Below are 19517 nucleotides of genomic sequence, written 5' to 3' on the forward strand. Positions count from 1 at the left end.
GCTGTGGGGTGACCCTGATTTAGCAGGGGGGTTGGACTGGGTGATCCCCAGAGGTCCCTTCCAACCCCCACAATGCTGGAATTCTGTTAATAAGTACCTGTTGAGCCATGGCTCACGAGGCCACCTCCTCTGTGAGAGAGTGGCCCTGGAGTTGCTGTGTGGCAGGCTCTGCTGGGTGACTCCTTGCCATGCAGGCCAAAGCTGGTCCTTGGCCATGCTTTGCTGCTGTGGCTGTACCTCAGAGGCTAGGGGGATGTGGTATCTGCTCACATTGTTTCCACTGGGAGTCTGCACCCACAAAGCAGCTCTCCAGGCCATGGTGAAAGGAGTGTTGATGCCAGACTCTTGAGATGTCCGAGGCAGCATCCTGCTGGCCCTGACATTCGGTGGTAGCTTGAGTCGGAGCTATGTGTGACTTGGCCGGCCCAGCCCTCCCAGCCTGCTGCCCATCCATCCTGGAGCTCTGCTCTCCCACGCCCATGGCCTCCTCCCTGGGGACTGCTGGAGCCCTCCCTGTGCTCTGCAGCTGGTGGCTGTGAGCCCGGCTGACCCTTCCGAGACGGGCCAGCTCTGGCTGTTCCTTGCCTCCCTGGCAGAGCCCCGCCTCGGCTCTGTCCGCCTCGGTGGCCGCGGGCAGGGGCAGCTCTGCGGGCAGGGGCAGCTCTGCGGGCAGAGCCGCCGTGGGGCAGGAAGGCTCGCAGGGAGCCAGCCGCTGCCCGTGACGGGGCTGCGGAGCCCCGGCCTGTTGTTTTAAGGAGATGAAAGCAGCACAGTTCCACGCGGTGCGGGGGTGGCTCCGGGCCGCCGCTCCCCGCCGCGCTCCCCCCGCCGCAGAACAGGCCTCTGCTTTCAGCCGCCCGGGCCCTGCCGGAGGAATTTGCTCCCGGGCCAGCCCCCGCCGGCTGCCGGCAGGGGAAATGTCGGAGCCGCGGCCGCGTTCCTCGCATAGCTGCTGCGCGGCGCTGACCGCAGGGACGGGGCCAGCCCGGCACAGCCGTCATGAGCCCTGCCTCCTCCCCGCCGCTGTCCCCAGCAATGGGCTGGGGCAGAAGCTGCAGATGGGACCCACGCATCTGGCCGAGCTGTGAGAGCTGCAGGCCTCCCTCCCTTGGCCCTTGTGCCACGTCCTTGTTCTGTGCCCCAAGTGCCTCCTGCCCCAGCTCCGCTGGGGCTCTGTCCCCTCCTTGCCAGCCAAGACAGCACCACTTCTGCTGTCCATGTGGATCACAGCCCTGTGGTGGGATCTCTGCTCAGTAACATTTGCATTGCATGGGGGGAAACAGCACTTCATCCCATCCCTGCTGCATCAGAGTGGCCCTTCTGTCCCCTCTGGTGCCATTGGGCTGCTCCAGGCCAGAGCAGCCATGCTTGGGCTGCTGATGGCCTCTTCCACACCCATACAGGATTCTCCCAGAAGGACTGGGACTGTCTGCAGCCCAGCACTGCCCTAGGGTGGTGCATGCAGCTGCTGGAGTATTCTACATGGATATTGGAGGTGGGTGCAGAGGAGGGAGGTCAGCTCCCATGCTGCTGGAGCATGTTGGCCAGCCCTGAGGCCTGAGCCACTGTGCCTCCTGGTCCTGCTAGGTTCCTTGTCCCACCCCAGAGAAGAGCCAGCAGTCATTGGGGAACTAGAACTGGCAACTTTATAGAGAAAATAAAATTATAACTAAGAGATGGGTGTGGGGGCCACTGCCAGGCAGATGGAGGCAGTCTGGAGGCAGTGCTGCCAGGGCAGGGGCAGCCACACCAGCCCCTGGGGACAAGGGGATCTATGGGCACAGCCAGGGCTGAGCAAGGCTGTGATTTCCTGTGTGGGTGCTGGGTGCTGGGCCCTGAGGAAGGTTGTGGGGGTGAGAGGAACCAGGGCAGAATGGGAGGTGGAGTGTAGCTAGGATGGCAGGGACTGAGACCAGAGGGAGACAGTGAGGGTACAGGACCTCCCAGACCATACCCACAAACATAGCCCAGGGGACATGGGCACAGATTCTGGCCAGTGGTTGGGATGCTTACCCCAGGCTGGGAGGTGCTGCTGTGTAGTGCCTTCAACACCATCTCCCAAAGTGGGAAGAGCAGCTGGTGACAGCGAGTCCTGGGCAGTGCCCAGCAGAGTATGGCACCAGCAGTGCCATGCATGAGGCCTCCTCATTGGCCCCCAGCAGCTTCTTCTACCTGTGCAGGGTGAGGTAGGGAGATGCCCTACGAAATCTGGTTGTTGAGCTGACCTGGGTACTGCTCAAACCGCCTGTTGGCCTCCTCACTGAGCGCATCGCCTGCATGGGCAGAGGGCAAGAGGCATCAGCTCTGATGCTGCATGTCACCTGCCCTGCCAGCACCTCAGCTCCCACCACAGCCACCCCCACACCTCACACCCCTGCTCCCTGGCACCATCCCAGACATCTAGCCCTCCAGCCTCCTTGCTGCTCTCCTCCTGGGGCAACCCTGCCTGCACACACCCTGCCTCCAGGTACCCTCTCCCTCCATCACATCCCAGGGTAGTTACCAATGTGGCAGCTGTGCACCCAGATGCGATGCCCGTCGTACTTGCAGTTGCATTTCATGGCATTGTTGGTGAAGTCACTCTCTGCCACCTCGAAGTTGGGGTTGATCACGACCTGTGGGGCACTGGCAGTGAGGATCACAGGCCCCTGCCCCACAAGTGGCAGTGCCAGCTTCTCAGCCTCAGCAGAGCTGCTGCCTGCAATACAGTCCCCTGCACCCCAGTCCCAGCAGGACTTTTCTCCCCAGCTGCAGAGGGATGTCCTGGATGGCTCTGAGGAGCCAGTGGCTGTCACTGCAGTGGGTGACCCTGGGACTGTGGGACAGTGTGGCTCAAAGCAACTAACCCTGGACTGAAGTGTGCCCAAGCACACAAGCCCTCCACATCTCCAGGCAGGAGGACAGGCACCATCCCTCACCATCCCCAGCCCCACCATGCTCCAGCCTGCCTGGAGAGGGAGCCAGGGGCTGGGGTAGAGGGTCAGCTGGGATGCAGGGGCAGACAGTGGCGAGGTGTAGGGGCAGAGAATGGGGGTGCACAGGGGAGGGCTGCAAGAGGGTCTGGGGACAGCTGGGCTGCAGCACCTGCAGGATGTAGTTGCCTGGCTTGACATCAGTAATGTCGATCCACTGGCAGTCGATGTCATGCCGGTACAGGTCCCAGCAGCCCACAGTGATGCCCTGCTCCCCAAAGTTGGCACACTCGTACCGCTTGGCCACGCCTGTGGGTATGAAGAGTGGCTTGTCCCTGTGCAGCCCCTGCCTAGACTGGTCCCACGTGATGGCCAGGGATGGGCAGCCCCACAGCAGGGACACAGGCAGGGACAGTGCTGCAGAGCTCCATGGTGCCCACTCACCTTCCTCACACTCGGTGTCCTCAAGGCAGAAGCTGGCCTTGTGTCCCTCTGCCACCTTGGTGCCGTTGGGGGTCAGGATGTCATAGTGGGTGAAAATGTCCATGCTGTGGTAGTGCCTGCAAGAGGGAGCCCACAGCACCCAGCTGCACCCACAGAGCACACGGGAGACTCACCCCACCCTGCAGCAGCACCCCTACTGTCTGCCCAGCCCCTTGCTGTGGGCAAGGTCCTCACAACCTGCTGTACAGAGGCCACAGTGCCACAAGGTCAGGCAGAGCTTGGGCCTGCCTTGTGAGGGGACACTGCTTTAGGAGGGAGCTCAGCTGCAGGGCACAGCACTGTGCCAAGCCAAAGCAGGCAAAATTTGACCCGGGGCAGCAAAAAGTGCCCCACCTGGTGTCACACTCTGCTGACATCACCCTCACCCATCCCGTGGCAGCAGCACAGGCACCCTCTCCGCACCCCGACCCCTGCCTGCAGGCCTTTGCGCGCCCGTGCGGCGCACGCACCGGTGGCACTCGTGCCAGACCCAGGAGTGGCGGCCAGCCTTGGGGCGGAAGTCGGCGCGGCCGTTGTTGTGGATCTGGGAGGAGAAGCGCAGCAGGCGGCGGTGCCCGTAGGGCCAGTTGGCCAGGCGTGCCGAGCTGGCGAGGCAGTTCTCCTCGGCGGCACAGTACAGCATGTGCAGGGGCCGGTCCTCGATGTACGCCGTCTCCTGCACCAGCGGGGCGTGCAGCAGCAGGTCGGAGGCAGCTGGAGAGAAGGTGGCTGCTCAGGGACGGATGGTTCGCCCCTGCCGGCCGCCTCACTGTCCCCAGCAGGTGGGCAGGGCTGAACCAGCCAGGGGAACGTGCACCCTCCCCATCGGCCGAGCACAGGCTGAGCCTGCAGCCCCATCATCTGCAAACACCACTGCTCACAGCACCATGCTCACAGTGCCCTGATCAGCAGACCCCGGCCCCACAGCACCAGCACCCACAGACTCCATTGCCCACAGTCCCCACCACCCGCAGCCCTCGTGGCTGCTCACTCTCAGAGCAGATGACACCAGCAGCAAAGCGTGTGCCCGTGTTCCTGCAGTTCAGGCTGGTGCCATGGTGCTGGCAGTGACTCAGGGACATCTCATGGCCGGCACACTTCACCCCACTCAGCACCATCTCCGTCACGTTACTGGCATCCCAGTACCACGTCTCCTGGGAAGGGGGTGAGACAGGTTGGGTGGCAGGGCTGGCTACTGTGGGCACCACACTCCCACACGGCCAGACTGAGCCAGCCACTCTGTGTCACAGCACAGCCCTGCCCACATACCCAGTCTGCCCACACATGTCCCATCCCATGGCACAGAGAGGCCGCATCCCTTTGCTTCCATACAGCCTCACAGCCATGCAGTGCCTGTGCTCTCCAGGGTGTCACTGAGGCCTCCCCACCAGCACCTACCGTCACTGCATGCAGGGAGTAGCCCAGGCCCAGCTGGCGGCAGGCCACCATCGCCTCCTTGGTGGTCCAGCCATCGCTGCACACTGTGCCCCACTTACTGCCTTGCTTCACCTCCACACGGCCCTCGAACATCGTCCTCCCGCCAGCCAGGCGGATCTGTGGGGAAGCCCTGGCACCATCAGCCAGTGCCCTGTGCCTGTCCATGTTCCCACCCCATCCTGTCCCCATCCCTGTCCCCATCCCTGTCCCCATAGAGCTGTGGTGGTGGCGGCTCGCTGCCCTGGCCAAGCTGGCGCTGGCACCTACTTGTAAGCCGTGGTTAGCGAATCCCAGACCCAGCTGGCGACAGGCCACCATCGCCTCGAGTGTACCCCAGCCTTCACCGCAGACCAGGCCCCAGTGGGGCTGGTCCCCATCACCAGCCCCCAGCGCCACCTCGACCCGCCCCTCGAAGCGGCTCCGGCCCCCACTCAGCCGAATCTGCAGAGAGAGGCAGCAGCAGCAGCATCACAAGCAATGCCCACATAGCCAGGGCTGTGCACTGGGCAACTTGAGGCACACAAGGAGGTGGCAGCCAGGACCTGAGTAGAGCACGGCACAGATCTGATCAGCAGGGAACTCACCAAAAAGGGCAAGTTTTGGGACAAGGAATTGCATGTGAGTTTGGGAGTTGTCTCACCAAAGCAGGGAAAAATGGTTCATTTTGAAATGGCATTTGCATTTCAGAAATGACAAATGTGAGAGGGTTAAACATTATTAAAAAGCTCCAAGTGGATGAAATGATAGGCCAAAGCCAGCAGGAACACATGGTTCCATTTGCTCATCTCATCATCAGGGGAAAAAAAAATCTCTCCTGGTTGGCCCATAGGGAATTTTTTTTCCTGGTGCTTCTGGTGGAGAGCTGGCATGGGCTGGCAGCAGGAAGCATAGCAGGAGCAGTAGCCCCACACCCTCCCAACACCCAGAGCCACTGTGGCCTCCCTTCTACCCCTGTCCTCAGAGGACAGCTTGGGACTCTCACACACAAAATCCCCAGCCCCACAAGGTAGCCCTGGCCTCAGACCAGGGGGAAATGTGTGGGGTGCAATGGGGTGCAGAGGAGGAGATGATGGACCACTCCACAGTGAGTCCCATGGGCCCTCCCCAGCATCCCACTCCAGCCAGCCCCATGGCACGCACCAGGGTCTCATAGCCCATGTAGGGGATGTTGCAGCGAACAGCTGCATCCTCTGTGTGCTTGCAGTCCTCCTGTGTGATGTTCTTGAAGGGACAGCTCCAGAGGGACTTCTCGGTGCCCAGGCACTGCACTTCATTCATGTGGATGGGTCCCGTCCCTGCCAGGGGAACAGCAGGACTCAGGGCACAGTGACACAGGGATGGCCATGGCCATCCTGATCCCATAGCTGCCCTTGCATGCATCAGGAGAGCCCAGCATGCTGCTGGCCCCGCTCAATGCCCTCAAGGCCAGCAGAGCCTTACACCCAGACAAGTGCCTCTTCCATATGCCCAGAAGGGCAATTCTTGTCCTCCCCCACATCCTCACCTTGGCCCATGCGTGCCCCAGTGAGGGCCTCCTTGGCACTGCCAAAGCCCAGCTCCCGGCACACCACGCTGGCCGACAGCAGGTTCCAGCGGTCATCACAGATGGTGCCCCACTCGCTGCTCTTGAGCACCTCCACGCGGCCCTCACCAACCTTGGCACCACCCTTCAGCCGGATTCGCTGCTGCAGGGGAGCAGGGTCAATGTGTCTGTATAGCACAGCACATTGCAGCAGGACATCACACAGCACGGTGTGGCACAGCTCAATGCAACACAGTAGGTGCTAGCTCTGACTGGTACACACAGGGGCTGTGCCAAGACAGGACCCCATCTCCATCTCCTGCTCTAGGAGTTGGTCACCCAGGGACTGACAGAACCACTCTTGGTTGCAGCCTGGGGCACAGAGCCCTGCAGTGGGGCAGTGGCCAGCCGTGGGACACCACAGGGCTCGTCCCCATCTCTGCGGGGCTCACCTGACCCTGCTGCTGCTGGCGCTGTTTCTTCTTGTGGCCATTGGCAGTGGTGAAGAGAGGCCCAGGCACACAGCTGACGACGGCGGGCATGCCAGCCCTGCAGGCAGCCGAGGCATTGCCCCGGTAGAACTCAAAGGCACACATGGAGAGGTGCACCTCAGTACCCGTGCAGGACACTGAGTGCAGGCGGTAGTTGAGCTGCTGCCGCTCTGAGAACAGCCTGTCAGGAGAGAGGAGTCCTGAGACACAACCAGCCTGGCCAGCCTGCAGTGAGGGGTCGATGGCCAGCCTGCCTGTGGCTGCACTCCATACCCATGCCCCTGGCATTGTCCCTTAGGGAGAGACACAGTGCCTGTGGGATGCCCACCCCTCAGCAGCTGCCTGTTCCACATCCCCAGCAGCATGGGGACATGAACTTGGGTGGGACTGAGTGGGGCTCCTGGCACTCGGGCTCTCCACTGGAGCCATTTACCTCTTCCTGGGCCCTACGTCCTCCCTGTGCTTTTGTTTAGGCTGAGACTTGGAGACCAGCCTGGAAAACAGAAAACAACCGTCAAGGAGCCCAGGGTCTCAGGCTGACTCTTCTGCCAGCTGTGGTGACACCGGGAGCACAGCCCAGCCCAGCTTTCACTAGAGACTGAACTGGGCACTTGGCCCCTAAAAGACACTCATGCACATCTCTTTCATGTCACACGTGTTCAAGAAGCATCATCCGCTTCCAGCAGTGACACAGCTGCCCACAGCAGTGATGCAGTTTCCTGCCCACATTCCACCAGGAAACGATGCTGGATGCAGCAACATCCCATGCTGGCTTGTCACACAGCAAAAGATCAAACACCACGGGCAACGATTTGATCTGGCAAGTACAAGTGAGGTGTGCCCATGCCCTCATCCAGACACCATCACTGTGCCACACCCTGAGGGAAGCAGAATGCCCAGCAAGCACAGCACCAAGCAACCAGCACAGCCAATGGGTGTCCTCCCCAGTGCCACAAGGCACAGTGGGCTCGCTGCAGGTTGGCAAGGCTGCCCTGATGTAGGTATGGTCCCAACATGCTTGCTCAGGGAGGAAGATGCCAAGGAGGGCCAAAACCCCAGAGACCACAAGGAATGGAGAGCAGAGTACTGCAAAATAGGGCAGGGGACTGACACCCCCAATGGGACACAGTACAACCAAGCATGGCAACTGACTGCTGGCCAGTGGCAGATCCATGTCAGCCCACACAGCCCAGTGAGCCCCAGGGTACAGCATAGGGCTGCCAGGAACCAGGATTGATGGCTGGAAGACATCAACACCCTTCACACCATGAAACCACATCTCCATCCTGCACCCAATTCTGGGTCCCCAGTACAAGAAATACACGAGCCAAGTGCTGCAAGTCCTGGGGAGAGCCATCAAGAGTCAGGGCTGGAGGAGAGATGAACACAATGCTCCTCCAGCCTGGGGCTGAGGTGGCTTTGAGGGCTCTGGCAGCAGTCATCCTGCACCTGCAAGTGGCTGTCAGGGAGCCAGAGACCAGTTCTTTCAGCCATGGGAGGGGATAGTGCAAGAGAAACCAGGTGCCAGTGGCAACACAATGTTCAGCTTGGTGTGAAAAAAGCTTTTTCCCTGTGAGGGCTGTGTAACATTGGAGCAGAGGCCACAAGGCTGTTGGTCTCCACCCTGGAGGTTTCTAAAAGCCAATTGGATGAAATCCTGGGCTGACCTACAGCTGGCCCTGCTCCACACAGGGGTTGGACCAGGACTCTGCCAGGTTCCTTCCAACCTGGATTAGCCTATGACCCCACGTATGACTGCAGGCATGCAGCCCCAGATTGATCAGCCCTGGCAAACCAACTCATGACTCCCAGGAGTCAATTCATGCTCCAGACAGAGGGAAGGGAGCAGACCACAGCATCATGGCCTTCGCAAAGCATCTCACTGAGTGCTGTGGGGGAACTATCCACTCGTTGGAAAGCAACAGTCAGCACCAAACTGGACCAGTAGCAGCATGATGGAGGGAGCAGGAGCATTGGGTGGGGATCTGAGGAGACCCCACAAGCTGAGCCTATCTGGATTTCCATCACCAGGCTGCAGGAGCTGGTGAGGATGCCAGACGGGAACACAAAGCTGGGAAGTGTCACAATGAAGAGACTGTGATGTATCCACAGTATAGGGCATCTGCAGCATCAGGGAAGGAAGTAGAACCATGGCCATGTGCTAGGGCAGAGCAATGTTCCATGGTGGTAGTGGGTTAACCTGAGAGGTGCCATGCCACAGCCCAGAGTGGTGCACTCAAACTCCCTGCACCTATCACCAAACCCAGCAGCAAGTTTCAGGGACAAAGGCAAAGGGAAGTCAGACTATCCCTTAGGACTGGCAGAGGCAGCAAAAGCAAGGGGGCAGAGGGTGCAAGAGATCCTAAGCAGATGCAGAGCTGGGGACAGGACCTGTCACACTATGCCCATCAGAGTGGTGCCCAAGACGGCTGAGCAAGTGCTCTCATGCCCACACCAGGTTACCCTGTCAGCCCAGCCTGCAGGGAATGGAGAGGTGCACAGCCTGTCCAGGCTCCCCACTGCTGCTTTCTGAAGAAAGCAGCCCATTCCCACAGCTCCCCCTCCACCGGGAGAGGCAGCTCAGCTCCGAGGCTGCTGGTCCCCATGGGGCTGCAGCACAGGACACCACAGCCCTCTCCACATTTCCCAGGGAAACCTGTCCATGGTGGGTTGGCTCTGCAGCCCCTGACCCTGGTGTCAAGGCTCCTGCCCAGTATGCAGGATGGGGGCTGCTCTGCCCAGGACATCCACCAGCCTCGGCAAAAGATTGCCTCTCACGGTGGATGGGAGACCTCAACGCAACAGGCAGGTCCCACCACGGTGGGGCTTGTTCTGCCTGCCCAGCACAGCCCGGGCCCTCAGTCTGATCCATCAGGATCCCATTGTGCCAGGATCTGTTCTAATGGCAGAGGCCAGAGAGCCCAGATATGCTGAGGGCACAGCAGATGGGGCACCCCAGCCCCTTACCTGCCACTTGGCCTCAGGCTCCGGCCCTTCATCCTGGCTGCACGCTTCAGCCGCCTGCAGGAGCAACACCGCAGCTGCCCAGTCAGGGGCACATACAGTGCTGGGCACCACACCTGGCGCCACACTGGGCACCAGCATGTCTGTGCCCACACTCTGCACCCTTCACTTGGGCCATGGAGCTGCTGGAACATCCCTGCCCAGCATAGCTGCAAACCTGCACTCCACATTGGAGGAAGATGTGGAGATGCACCATTGCCAGGTAGTAGACACTGCCATCCTGAAGTGGACGTTGCAGTAATGCATGGGTCAAGTGGGCAGCCATGGCCCCCAGCCACACCACTGCTTCTGGCTGTGCCATGCTCCTCCCAGCCACACTGTGTCTCCCCAGTCCAGCTCAGTGAACGCCCATATGGTCAGCTGGGACTGGGACTGCTGAGTAGCAGGGATGGGAGGGATGTTCCCAATAGCATGGGACTCTCCTGACCTCCAGCACTGCCTCATGTCCTTGGCTCTGTCCCCAGCCCTGCCCCACCCCATGTCCCTAGCTCTGCTCTGACAGCCTGGGTCTACAGGCCCTCTAGCAGCCTCACTTACTTGTAGAAGTTCCTGTTGACCTTCTTTTCAGCAGGGAAGCCCATCATGCCACAGACCACGTGGCTGTTCCGGCTGTCCCAGCCCTCATCGCAGATCTGTGCCCAGCCATCCTTGTAGCGCACCTCCACAATGCCCTCTGACACTGGCAGCTGCCGCCGGGCCCCGGACACCACCGGCCGCAGGCGCACCTCCTCCACATGGCTCTGCTCGCTCTGCAGGGCACAGGGCAGCCTGGCTTGCACCACAGCCTGCTGCCACGGATCCCTGCTAGCCCCTGCTCAGGGATGCCCTGAGGGTGTGGGCACAGGGACAGCTGGGTCCTGCATCCCTGTAGGTCATTTGCAACGGCCCTGGGTGGCCAAGCACCTAATCCTAGAATGTGCAGCTAGTGCCCTCCTGGGTGCACAGCCAGGAGACCCAGCATTGCTGTTCCATCACCTCAGGATCCTGCATCCAGGAGGACAGTGTTCAGAACACCCCACACCCAGGAACCCACCCAGCACAAGACAGCAGCAGCTGGGATATTGAGCAAAGCCAGCAGGGCATGGCCCAAGCCTCACTTGCCTCACAGGAGCCCTGCCATCCCATGCTCAGATCTGTGCCATGCACCCACTCCCAAGCCACAGCCTGAGCAGGGCCTTGTCCTCGACTGTGCCTGCTGTTGTGGGAAGCAGCAGCTCAGGAGTCATGGGACAGGCCATGGCAGCACTGTGCTTCTGTGCAGGGATGATGGGGACAGCCTGTGTGACAGGGCTAAGGGAAGGCACCCACAATGTCCCCTGGGCCTGCACATGGCAGTCAGCCAGTGTGTGGTGGGGAAGCTGCCTCCTGACTCTTTGGGAGGACTATGCAGGGTCCTAGCGGCAGCTCTCTGGAATCCTGGGCAGCACTGGCTGCCTATTCTGGCCAGCAGCTTCCTCACCTCGATGACATTGGAGTCCTTGAAGCCTGGGATGCGCTCATCCTTGCAGACGACACCTGCATCTTCCTCGTGACTGCAGTCACTGTTCCCCCAGCCCCGGTGTTTGCAGTCCCCAATGCTCTTCTCTCCTCCAGCACAATTCACATTGTCCAGCCAGATCCGTCCTGCCAGATACCAGGGCTGGGGCGAGGGGGGCCAAAACCATGCAGCACTCCCCAAGACCAGGGATAGTGACCATGGAGCACAGCCAGGACCAAGCAGGTGTGCAGCAGGCATGTGGATGCTGGGCGGAGTGCAGCCCTCCCTCGGCACACAGCCAAAGCCAGTGAAATGCCAAGAGCAAAGCCCCGAGCAGGGGACCTGCAGATGAGGGGTTTCCACCTGCCCAAGGGGCTGCTCTGCCAGACACAACATGTGCCCTGGGCCCACACAGCATCTCACCTCCATCACAGCCTGCTGCACCTCTCACCATACACCTGCACCAGCCCAGAGCTGCAGCCATCCTACACCACCCCGGGCCACCTGCAGTCCCACACCTGTAGAAAGCGCATGCCCACAGCCACTCCATGCTCTGGATACAGAAACCTGCACAGTACCTGCACGCATGCACACATGCATGCCCACACACCCTGCCAGGCACTGGCCCTGCCTCCCACACCCCAGCACCCACTTCCAGTATATATGCAAACCTGCTGCAGGATGCTCGGCACCCCACAGCAGCAGCTGGGCAGCCCCAGCCCAGCTGGCCCCAGACCGCACAGCACAGGGGGGCTGTGCCCAGCACCCCTCTCTTACCCACGCCTTTGCCATACTTGGCGCTGTGGGCCCAGCCCGCGGCAGCCACGAAGCCGAGGTGCCGGCAGAGCACGTGCGCGTTGGCCAGCGTGAAGTCGTCATCGCAGATGGTGCCCCACTCGTCATTGTAGAAGACCTCCACACGGCCCTCGTTGTGCTTGCGCGGGTAACCGGCCAGGCGAAACTTTAGCTGGGGTCCTGGGTTGGGTGTGGGGCCTGGTGGGGTGGGCTGGGCACTGTCCGCCCACAGCCACAGGAGGCTACTCAGCAGCACCAGCAGCTCCTGCCATGCCCACGTGCCACAGCTTCCCATGGCAGCTTGGCTCTACAAGGGCAGAGAGGGTGAGGCTGCGTGGGATACACGAGTTGTGCCAAAACCTCAGCCCTGTGCTGGTCAAACCCCTGCTCACACGCAGCCCCATCCAGCACTGGCATCCCAGCACCAGCCAGAGCCAGTCCATTCCTGCTGCCTGCCCTGTGCCCTCCACTCGCAGCCCCTTGCATTGGTCCTGGACCCCCAGGGCTGCTGTCAGCGGTCCAGTACTTTCCCAGCTCCTCACACCCCTCACGAACAGCCACTGCCAACATCACACCACACCAGGTCACTGCCACACAAAGGGGCAGCAACGCAGCAAAAGGGTGTGCATCACCCAAGGAAAGCCAGATGGGCAGGAGGGGCATCAGTTGCACAAACTGGAACACGACCAGGGCCCAGGGAAAGCCCAGTTGGACCAGCCAGGAGTCTGATCCACCAGGAACTGTGTAACAGCAGTGCTATGAGGAGCTGCCAGCCCGAGCTAGGCAGCCAGAGCCTCCCACATTCCTCCAGCCCTCCACTAACATCTGTGGCTCCGGAAAATAGTTGGGAATGCAGTGTTCCTGCACCAGCCTCATCGGTAAACAACAGTGAAAACCCTTCTCTGTAAAGCCCTTCCCTATCCTCAGGGACCTCTTTAACCCCCGAGGTGCCGCTTCAGCCCAGGAACTGCCTGTCCGTATGGACAGTGCCAGACCTGCTCCAGACATGGCTTTGAGGGCAAAGCTCTGATGCCCTGCACCAGTGGCACAACCACCCACCTGCCCACCACCACTGCAGCCTCATGCCACCTTTCCAGACAGTTCCACAGGTGGGAAATCACACCCCAAACCTGAGAGCCCTCCAGGCAGGTTCACCAGAACTATATCCTTGCACCCCACATTCCTCACCCTGAGAGCAGCTCCTGCACCTGTGCAGCTTATGCTTGTCTTCAACACTGGGAAAGAGCAGCAGGTTTGGCTCAGTCATGGGCAGGGCTGGTTTAGATCTCCAGTGCTCAGACACAAGCCCTGCACAGGCTCCCAGTGCAGGCTGCTCCACAGAGACCCCCTAACAGACCCTCCCCATGGTGCCAATGCACTTCCCTGACAGCCTCCATTCCTCCCCTCCCCCAGCTCACTGCCTGCTCACCAGTGTGGTGCAACCAAAGAGGGTATGAGGGCATCCTTGGGAACCATGGCTACTCTTCAGGCTCCCCATTCCCTGGACTAAGGCCTGTCCCACGTTGTCCTGTTGTTTTCATCCCCTCAGTACCTGTGGGGTGATGGCAAGGTCCCTGCACCAGCTTTAGGCAGAAGGTACTCACAGAGTGAAGGGGCCATGGAATAGCCCCTCTGAAAGTATAGCCTCTCTGCAGCTTCACCATCTGCCTAGCCACCAGCACACAGATGGCTGCTGTGGGTAACCCCCACCTGCATCCAGGGCAGGATGTTCACACAGGCTCCATTAGCAGGAATCAGATAACAGAGACCAAGACACCACTCCAACCTTTGGGAACACCTCCTAGACCCAAGGCAAGGATAAACTACGAAACCAGGATGGTCCCCCTTTACCATGCTCATTGCACCAACAAAAGCCCCTGAAGGGGCCCAGTTCTGCTGCCTGTCTGTCCCCTGGGCATGTGCCACACTGGAGCTGCCTCCAAGAGCATCAGGTCCCTGGGGATAAGCATCTAGTGCCTTCAAGGATGCTCAAGAGAGGGCAAGGAGTAACAAGGACCAATAACACTGGTCCAGGACAATGCAAGACATCTTGATGGGACATGCACCGGCTCCCTTATGGCAATCACAACAGTGTGGTCCAGCTCTCTCCTCTGTCCCAGTCTGAGGCACAAGGGACACCGTATGCTGATGGGAGACACAGCAGCAGACAGGAACATGACAGACTCAGGGCAGGCCACAAGCCCTGGGGTTGGTGTGAGCTGGCTCTGCACTCCCCACACTTTGGCTGCCTGCTTTGGCACTGCCAGAGCACAACAAAGCCCAGCAGGAAGCTGTTTGTAGGCAGCAGTGAAAGGCTTTGCTGAACCTTTTAATCAGCATGTTGTGGCAGGAGAAAGAGGAGGGTGGGCACAAAGGGCCACCCTAGCCCTGCCAGCAGCTCAGGAAAGGAGTTCTCTGGTCTGGCCATGGTAGGAATGCTCCATCTCCACTCTGCCTGGGAACACTTCTCATTCCACCTACCAGTCACCACAGGAACACCCCCTGTGCAAATGAAGCTCATTATATATCTTCAGAGCTCCACTGTGTACCACACACAAATGTGGCACTCTCAATGCTAACATCAGCAGACATGGAAAGCTACAAGTGTGTAAGACCAAAGCTTCGCCAGCACTTGCCCCATGAATGAGCAAGACAACCTCTGCTGATGTGGGCAGCCAGCAGCTCCAGGCAGGCTTACAGCACAACACTAAGGAACTGCAGCACAATTAATGCCAATCTCCAGAGCTCTGCAGAAATAGCTCGTGTCAGAAAGCTGGTGTGGCCTCTTATGAGATCACAGGTCTGGGTAATTGGAGTAACTGTGTGGATATAACAGGCTGAGACTGGAAGGCATTCGATTCATCTGGCACCACCTTTTAATGAATAACCAGCACTCAACAAAATCAGTGCACCTTCTACTAAGTGGATTAAAATTGGTCACCTGCTGGAATTAAAATGTGGTTACAATGGGGAAGTCACCATTTGTTGGGCTTTCCGGTGAGGATCACACACTTTTCAAAGCAAAGTCATGTCTGGAGGAGTAAAAAAGTCCTCTCTTGGTACAGTCTGCAAAGACACAAATAGGCAGGAGCACGCAGATTTGGACACCATCATGTAGCCTGTATGCTTGACTGTGAGGAACATTTAAGTCCATGCATTCAGGAACAAAGCATGTAGACCAAAGACCAGAATATGGCACTTCAGAAAGTTCTTGGGCTTTACATGGCAAAGCATTCCATCCCAACATACCCCAGTGCCCATGGAGTCCCAGCAGTGTGACCAGGATCTGGTATGCTCAATCTGAACAGGATCACCAAAATCACTGGTGTTGGGGAGACCTCCTGTCTTGATGACAGGTCCCAGCCTCACCTCACAGTGACAAGGGGAAGCCCCACATGTGCCCATGGTCTCATAGCTCTGCCAGACTCCCACATACAGCTGGGCACAGAAAAGCTGATGCTGGGTGGGCCTCCACATCTTGACACCGCAGTGGTCAGTTTGAGAGCTGCCCAGCTGCATAAGGCCAGGCCAAAGATCCCCCAGTCCAGGTCCCCAACCCCTACAGCAGTGGCAGGAGGTGCTCTGGGACAGGGCAGGGATGTCCTGCTGCAGCCCACCTCTGGCACCCCCAGCTCAGCCACCTAAGCCTCTGTATTCAAAAGCCCACTGTGGATCTTTCCTCCTTACAATCCTTCAACTGCTCAAATTTCTGTCATCCATTTCTGCACTAACCTCAGCTCACTGCCACCCTTGGCACTCTTCTCCTGGGTCAAAGCTTTCCTCTGCTATGGCTCCAGCATCCCTTGTCCTCACTGTGGTTCCTCTGCCCTCACAGCCCAGCCTGTTCTCACCTCCTGCCACTCATCTCAGCACTTCCTGGTGACAGCTCTGCTGATGTCTGCCTGGGCCAACAGCTGCCCATGTGAGCTCCCTGGGACATGGCATAAGCCATTTCCCCGTTCCTGCACCATCTCCTTCTTGGCATGTGCTCCAAGTCCACACGCAGGAAGATCAGGCTAACAGGGCTTCCATTGTCCAGGTCTCTTTTTCTACTTTCTGAAACGCAGGTCATGAAGTTGCTCTTCTCCAGCCTTGTGACACTGCCCAACCTCCCCACGCCACTGCCAAGCTTTGCTCTGGATCCTGCCAGCCACTCCAGGTCAGGGAGCTCAAGCTCACTCCCAGCCCCAGCAGGAATGGCAAATGGGGTTGATCTGGGCACAGCATCTCCCAGTTCCAGCCTTTCCCTCCAGCCCTGACATAGTTTAATGGGATGCTGTCCTGCCAGCTGGCACAGCAGAAGGGCATAAGATCAGTGCCATAGCTGAGGCTCTTTGGTCCCTGCACCATGGAGGGACTCCGTCACCCAGCACAAGAGACCCAAGGGGCATTTCCCATCTCCTCCCCATCTTGGCCAGGGGAAGGTCCACCCATCTGCCCAGCCTCCACAGACTATTCCTGCTGGGAACAAGGGTCCCTAAGGGTGACAACTCCCAACCCCACTGGCAGAAGGGACAGCTGGTACCACCACCAGCACATCAGAAGACTGTGAACACTGGTGCTTCCAGAGAATCAGGAACCTGCAGGAGCCATGCACATGCCCTGAATGGGTAAAAGACAGAGGTGCAGACAGCCTGAGCATGGCCAGCCAGCATGGGGAGGGGCAGGGGACTGGGAATCACCTGGCACAGGGATGGTGTGTCTAGGCATGTCCCCTGGCTGCTTCCACTGCATGTCTTGGACAGGAGCCAAGCACAGTCCTGCTCCAGCCAGAGACAGGCTCCTCTTGGACAGGGGCTCCTGACAGAGCTGCCAGCCAGCCCATGCCATGCTGTGCCGTGCTGTGCCGTGCTGAACGTGCCTGCCCCAGCACACAAGTGGCTCACACGGCAGCAAGTGGAAAGGGCTCTGAGGACGGGCTGGCCCAGAGCAAATGCTGGGCCCGGGAGCTGGAGAGCAGCCCAGGTCCTCACCACTGCCCAGGAAACCTCAGGAATGTCGCAGCAGGGTGTGCACAGGGCCCTGAGCCACCTCCCAGCCCACAGATGGTTGTTGGTGGGATGTCCCAGAACCCTGAAGGGCTTCCCACACCCCCTGACCTCAGTGCTGCCGAGACCAGCATGGGTACAGGGTCCTCCTGGTGCAGTGGGCAGGCTCTGTGCAGCAGAAGGAGCCACGGCACCACTTGTATTGGTTCCACACCAGCCCCACAGGCTCTGCCTGTTCCAGTAGAAGGCACAGGCTTCTGTGCCTCAGGACAGAACCCCCCAGGCAGGGCCTGCAGCCTTCCTGGCCAGGCACTGCCTCCACCATTGCTTCACTGCCCCCAACTGTGCCCTGCAGAGGATCTCAGCTGTGCCAACGAGAGGTGCCCAGAGCCCAGAAGGGCTGCTGGCTCCCAAGGGCTGTTAGAGCTTATGTGCTCTTTGGCACTTACCAAGTACACAGAGGGACTACCCCAGCAAAACCCCAGAGAAGAGCAAATGAATCTCAGGAAGGGGCAGATCCTGAGGAACAGGGAACCCCAGCATGTCAGTGTTTGTTCAGCCAAGCATGGGACACCCCTGCAGCATGGGGACAACCTCCCTGACTGCAGCAGTCAGCAAGGGCGAGATCATGCCTGGCTATGCACAGGAACACATTCCCTCAGCAGTGGCCTTAGACATGAAAAGGGATACAGAGCAACCCAGGCACTAACAACCCAGAGGACTCAGAAGAGCAGCACAAGCAACTGAAGACCCGGGAAAGCTGCCAGCACAAGGAGGAAGAAGCTCCCTCTGTTTATCTTTCCTTGGAAAGGTTAAGGGGTGATACAGTCACACTCTGCCCACACCAGGCCATCCCTGAGAGAATGGGGTCACATCCCCAGCACGCAGAGTAGGAGAAGGTCTGGTGGGTCCCATGGCTCCAAGCACCGGGTTCCATCCCCTCCTTCTCCCCCAGGGGCCCAGCATGCACAGCCCAGCACTGGGCCTTTCGCAATCCCCACTGCCTGGATGGGTTTACTTCACTCCTCCTGCTTCCCAGCAGTCCTGGTGTGCTGGGAGTATGTGACCACGAGCTGGGAGAGCCCTGACATCCCCACCCCACTTGGGCCAGGACCAGTTGTCTCTCTGCCTGCAGGAACCCTGCAAGATTTAAGCTCTGGCACAAGCACAGACAAGGTCTGGTGGGCAGTGCATCTCCACAGATGAACTGGTCCCAGAAGCACCAAAGAGCAGCCCAGGGCCACCACTTGACTGTCCTGACAGGCTCGGTGACATCTCGCAACACCACCCACCTCCTGCTGCCTGGTAGCCCACTGTACCTCGCTGCCCAGAAGGCAGGGTGCTAACCCATGGGCTTCTCACTGCATGCCCCCACCCTGGGCAGTGACAAGGAGAGTGCTGTGGATAGCACATTCCTGTTCCAGGGGCTGTCCGGAGTGTCAACTGGGGCAGAGCATCGAGTGCATGCATCTCCTTTACCCTGATGCCCCTCTGTCCTGTTGATCAGTCTGTAAGCCAGGGCAGATCACAGCACAGCCCTTGGCAGTTGCTAACGCCACCCAGCTTCCCCAGGACAAAGCCAGGTCCCTAGCTCTGCGAGGGCTTGCCAGCTCCACTCCGGGCTCCCCTGAGCTCTGGGGTACAGCCCTCAGAGCAACCAACTGCAGGCGGGAGCGAAAGCCCCCGCAGGAATGTGCAGACGCTGCAGCCACCAGCGACACCCACCAGGCAGCCACGGCGGGTCTGGGGGGGGCAGCCAGCGCGGAGAACAGAGGCAGCCTGCTTGGAGCTACCAGGCGCATCCTATGCACCCACAGCCTCCCACCCCGTGCACTGGGGCACAGCTGAGAGCACCGCACGACTCCGAGCCGCTTGCCAGCACAGAGCAAGCCTCTGCGACGGGCAGAGGGCACGGCTCAGCGGCCGCGGGGAGCCGGGATCGTGCGGCCAGCACTCCACCGCCGCCCCACAGACCCCTGAGAAACGCCGGGCTTCGGAGCAGGGCAAACGACACCCGGCACACGCACCCGGCCCCCGCCTGGTGCGACCCCGCGGCGGCGGCTGCACAACCCCGCACTGAGCCGTCAGCCTCCGCACTCGGCTCTGTTCGGTCCCGCTTCGCACCGCATGCCCCGCGGCATCCCGCGGCCCCGGCGGCTTCCCTCCGCGCCCCCGACGCTCCCGGACAGGCTGCACGGGTGCCGGGCACGGCTCGGCCCACCCAGCCCCGCCGCCCCGGTCCGGGGCCGGTCCGATCGGCGTTTCCCGCCGCCTTCGGGCCCGTCCTGCTCCCCTACCCTGGGCGGTACCTCTTGTCCCCACGGGGTGCACGGCTCCGACAGCGCCAGGCGAGAGCGTCCAGCCCGAGTGCCGATGGGGCCGAGCTGT

General features: G+C 60.1%; 1 protein-coding gene across 5 annotated transcripts; it reads right to left on the reverse strand.

Moving 5' to 3' along the window:
* Positions 1-1632: 1632 nt before the first annotated feature.
* On the reverse strand, positions 1633-19488 carry LOXL3 (lysyl oxidase like 3). 5 transcript variants are annotated; one of them, XM_054164364.1, is made up of 15 exons: positions 19427-19488; positions 12124-12448; positions 11329-11492; positions 10407-10618; positions 7279-7338; positions 6807-7026; positions 6337-6517; positions 5973-6127; positions 5100-5273; positions 4387-4549; positions 3866-4109; positions 3357-3472; positions 3085-3221; positions 2504-2615; positions 1633-2273 (listed from the first exon to the last, which is right to left on the reverse strand). In XM_054164364.1, the coding sequence occupies exons 2-15, from the start codon at positions 12434-12436 to the stop codon at positions 2200-2202; spliced, it is 2325 nt and encodes a 774-aa protein (XP_054020339.1). In that variant the 5' UTR covers positions 12437-12448; positions 19427-19488; the 3' UTR covers positions 1633-2199. The 5 variants fall into 5 exon arrangements, with proteins under 5 accessions (XP_054020339.1, XP_054020321.1, XP_054020327.1 ...); XM_054164346.1 differs by lacking the exon at positions 7279-7338 and having other exon boundaries at positions 6337-6514; XM_054164352.1 differs by lacking the exons at positions 5100-5273; positions 7279-7338 and adding an exon at positions 4794-4949.
* Between the last annotated feature and the right edge of the window lie 29 nt (positions 19489-19517).

Source organism: Dryobates pubescens, chromosome 1 (genome assembly GCF_014839835.1).
Source record: "Dryobates pubescens isolate bDryPub1 chromosome 1, bDryPub1.pri, whole genome shotgun sequence".
Lineage (NCBI taxonomy): Eukaryota > Metazoa > Chordata > Aves > Piciformes > Picidae > Dryobates > Dryobates pubescens.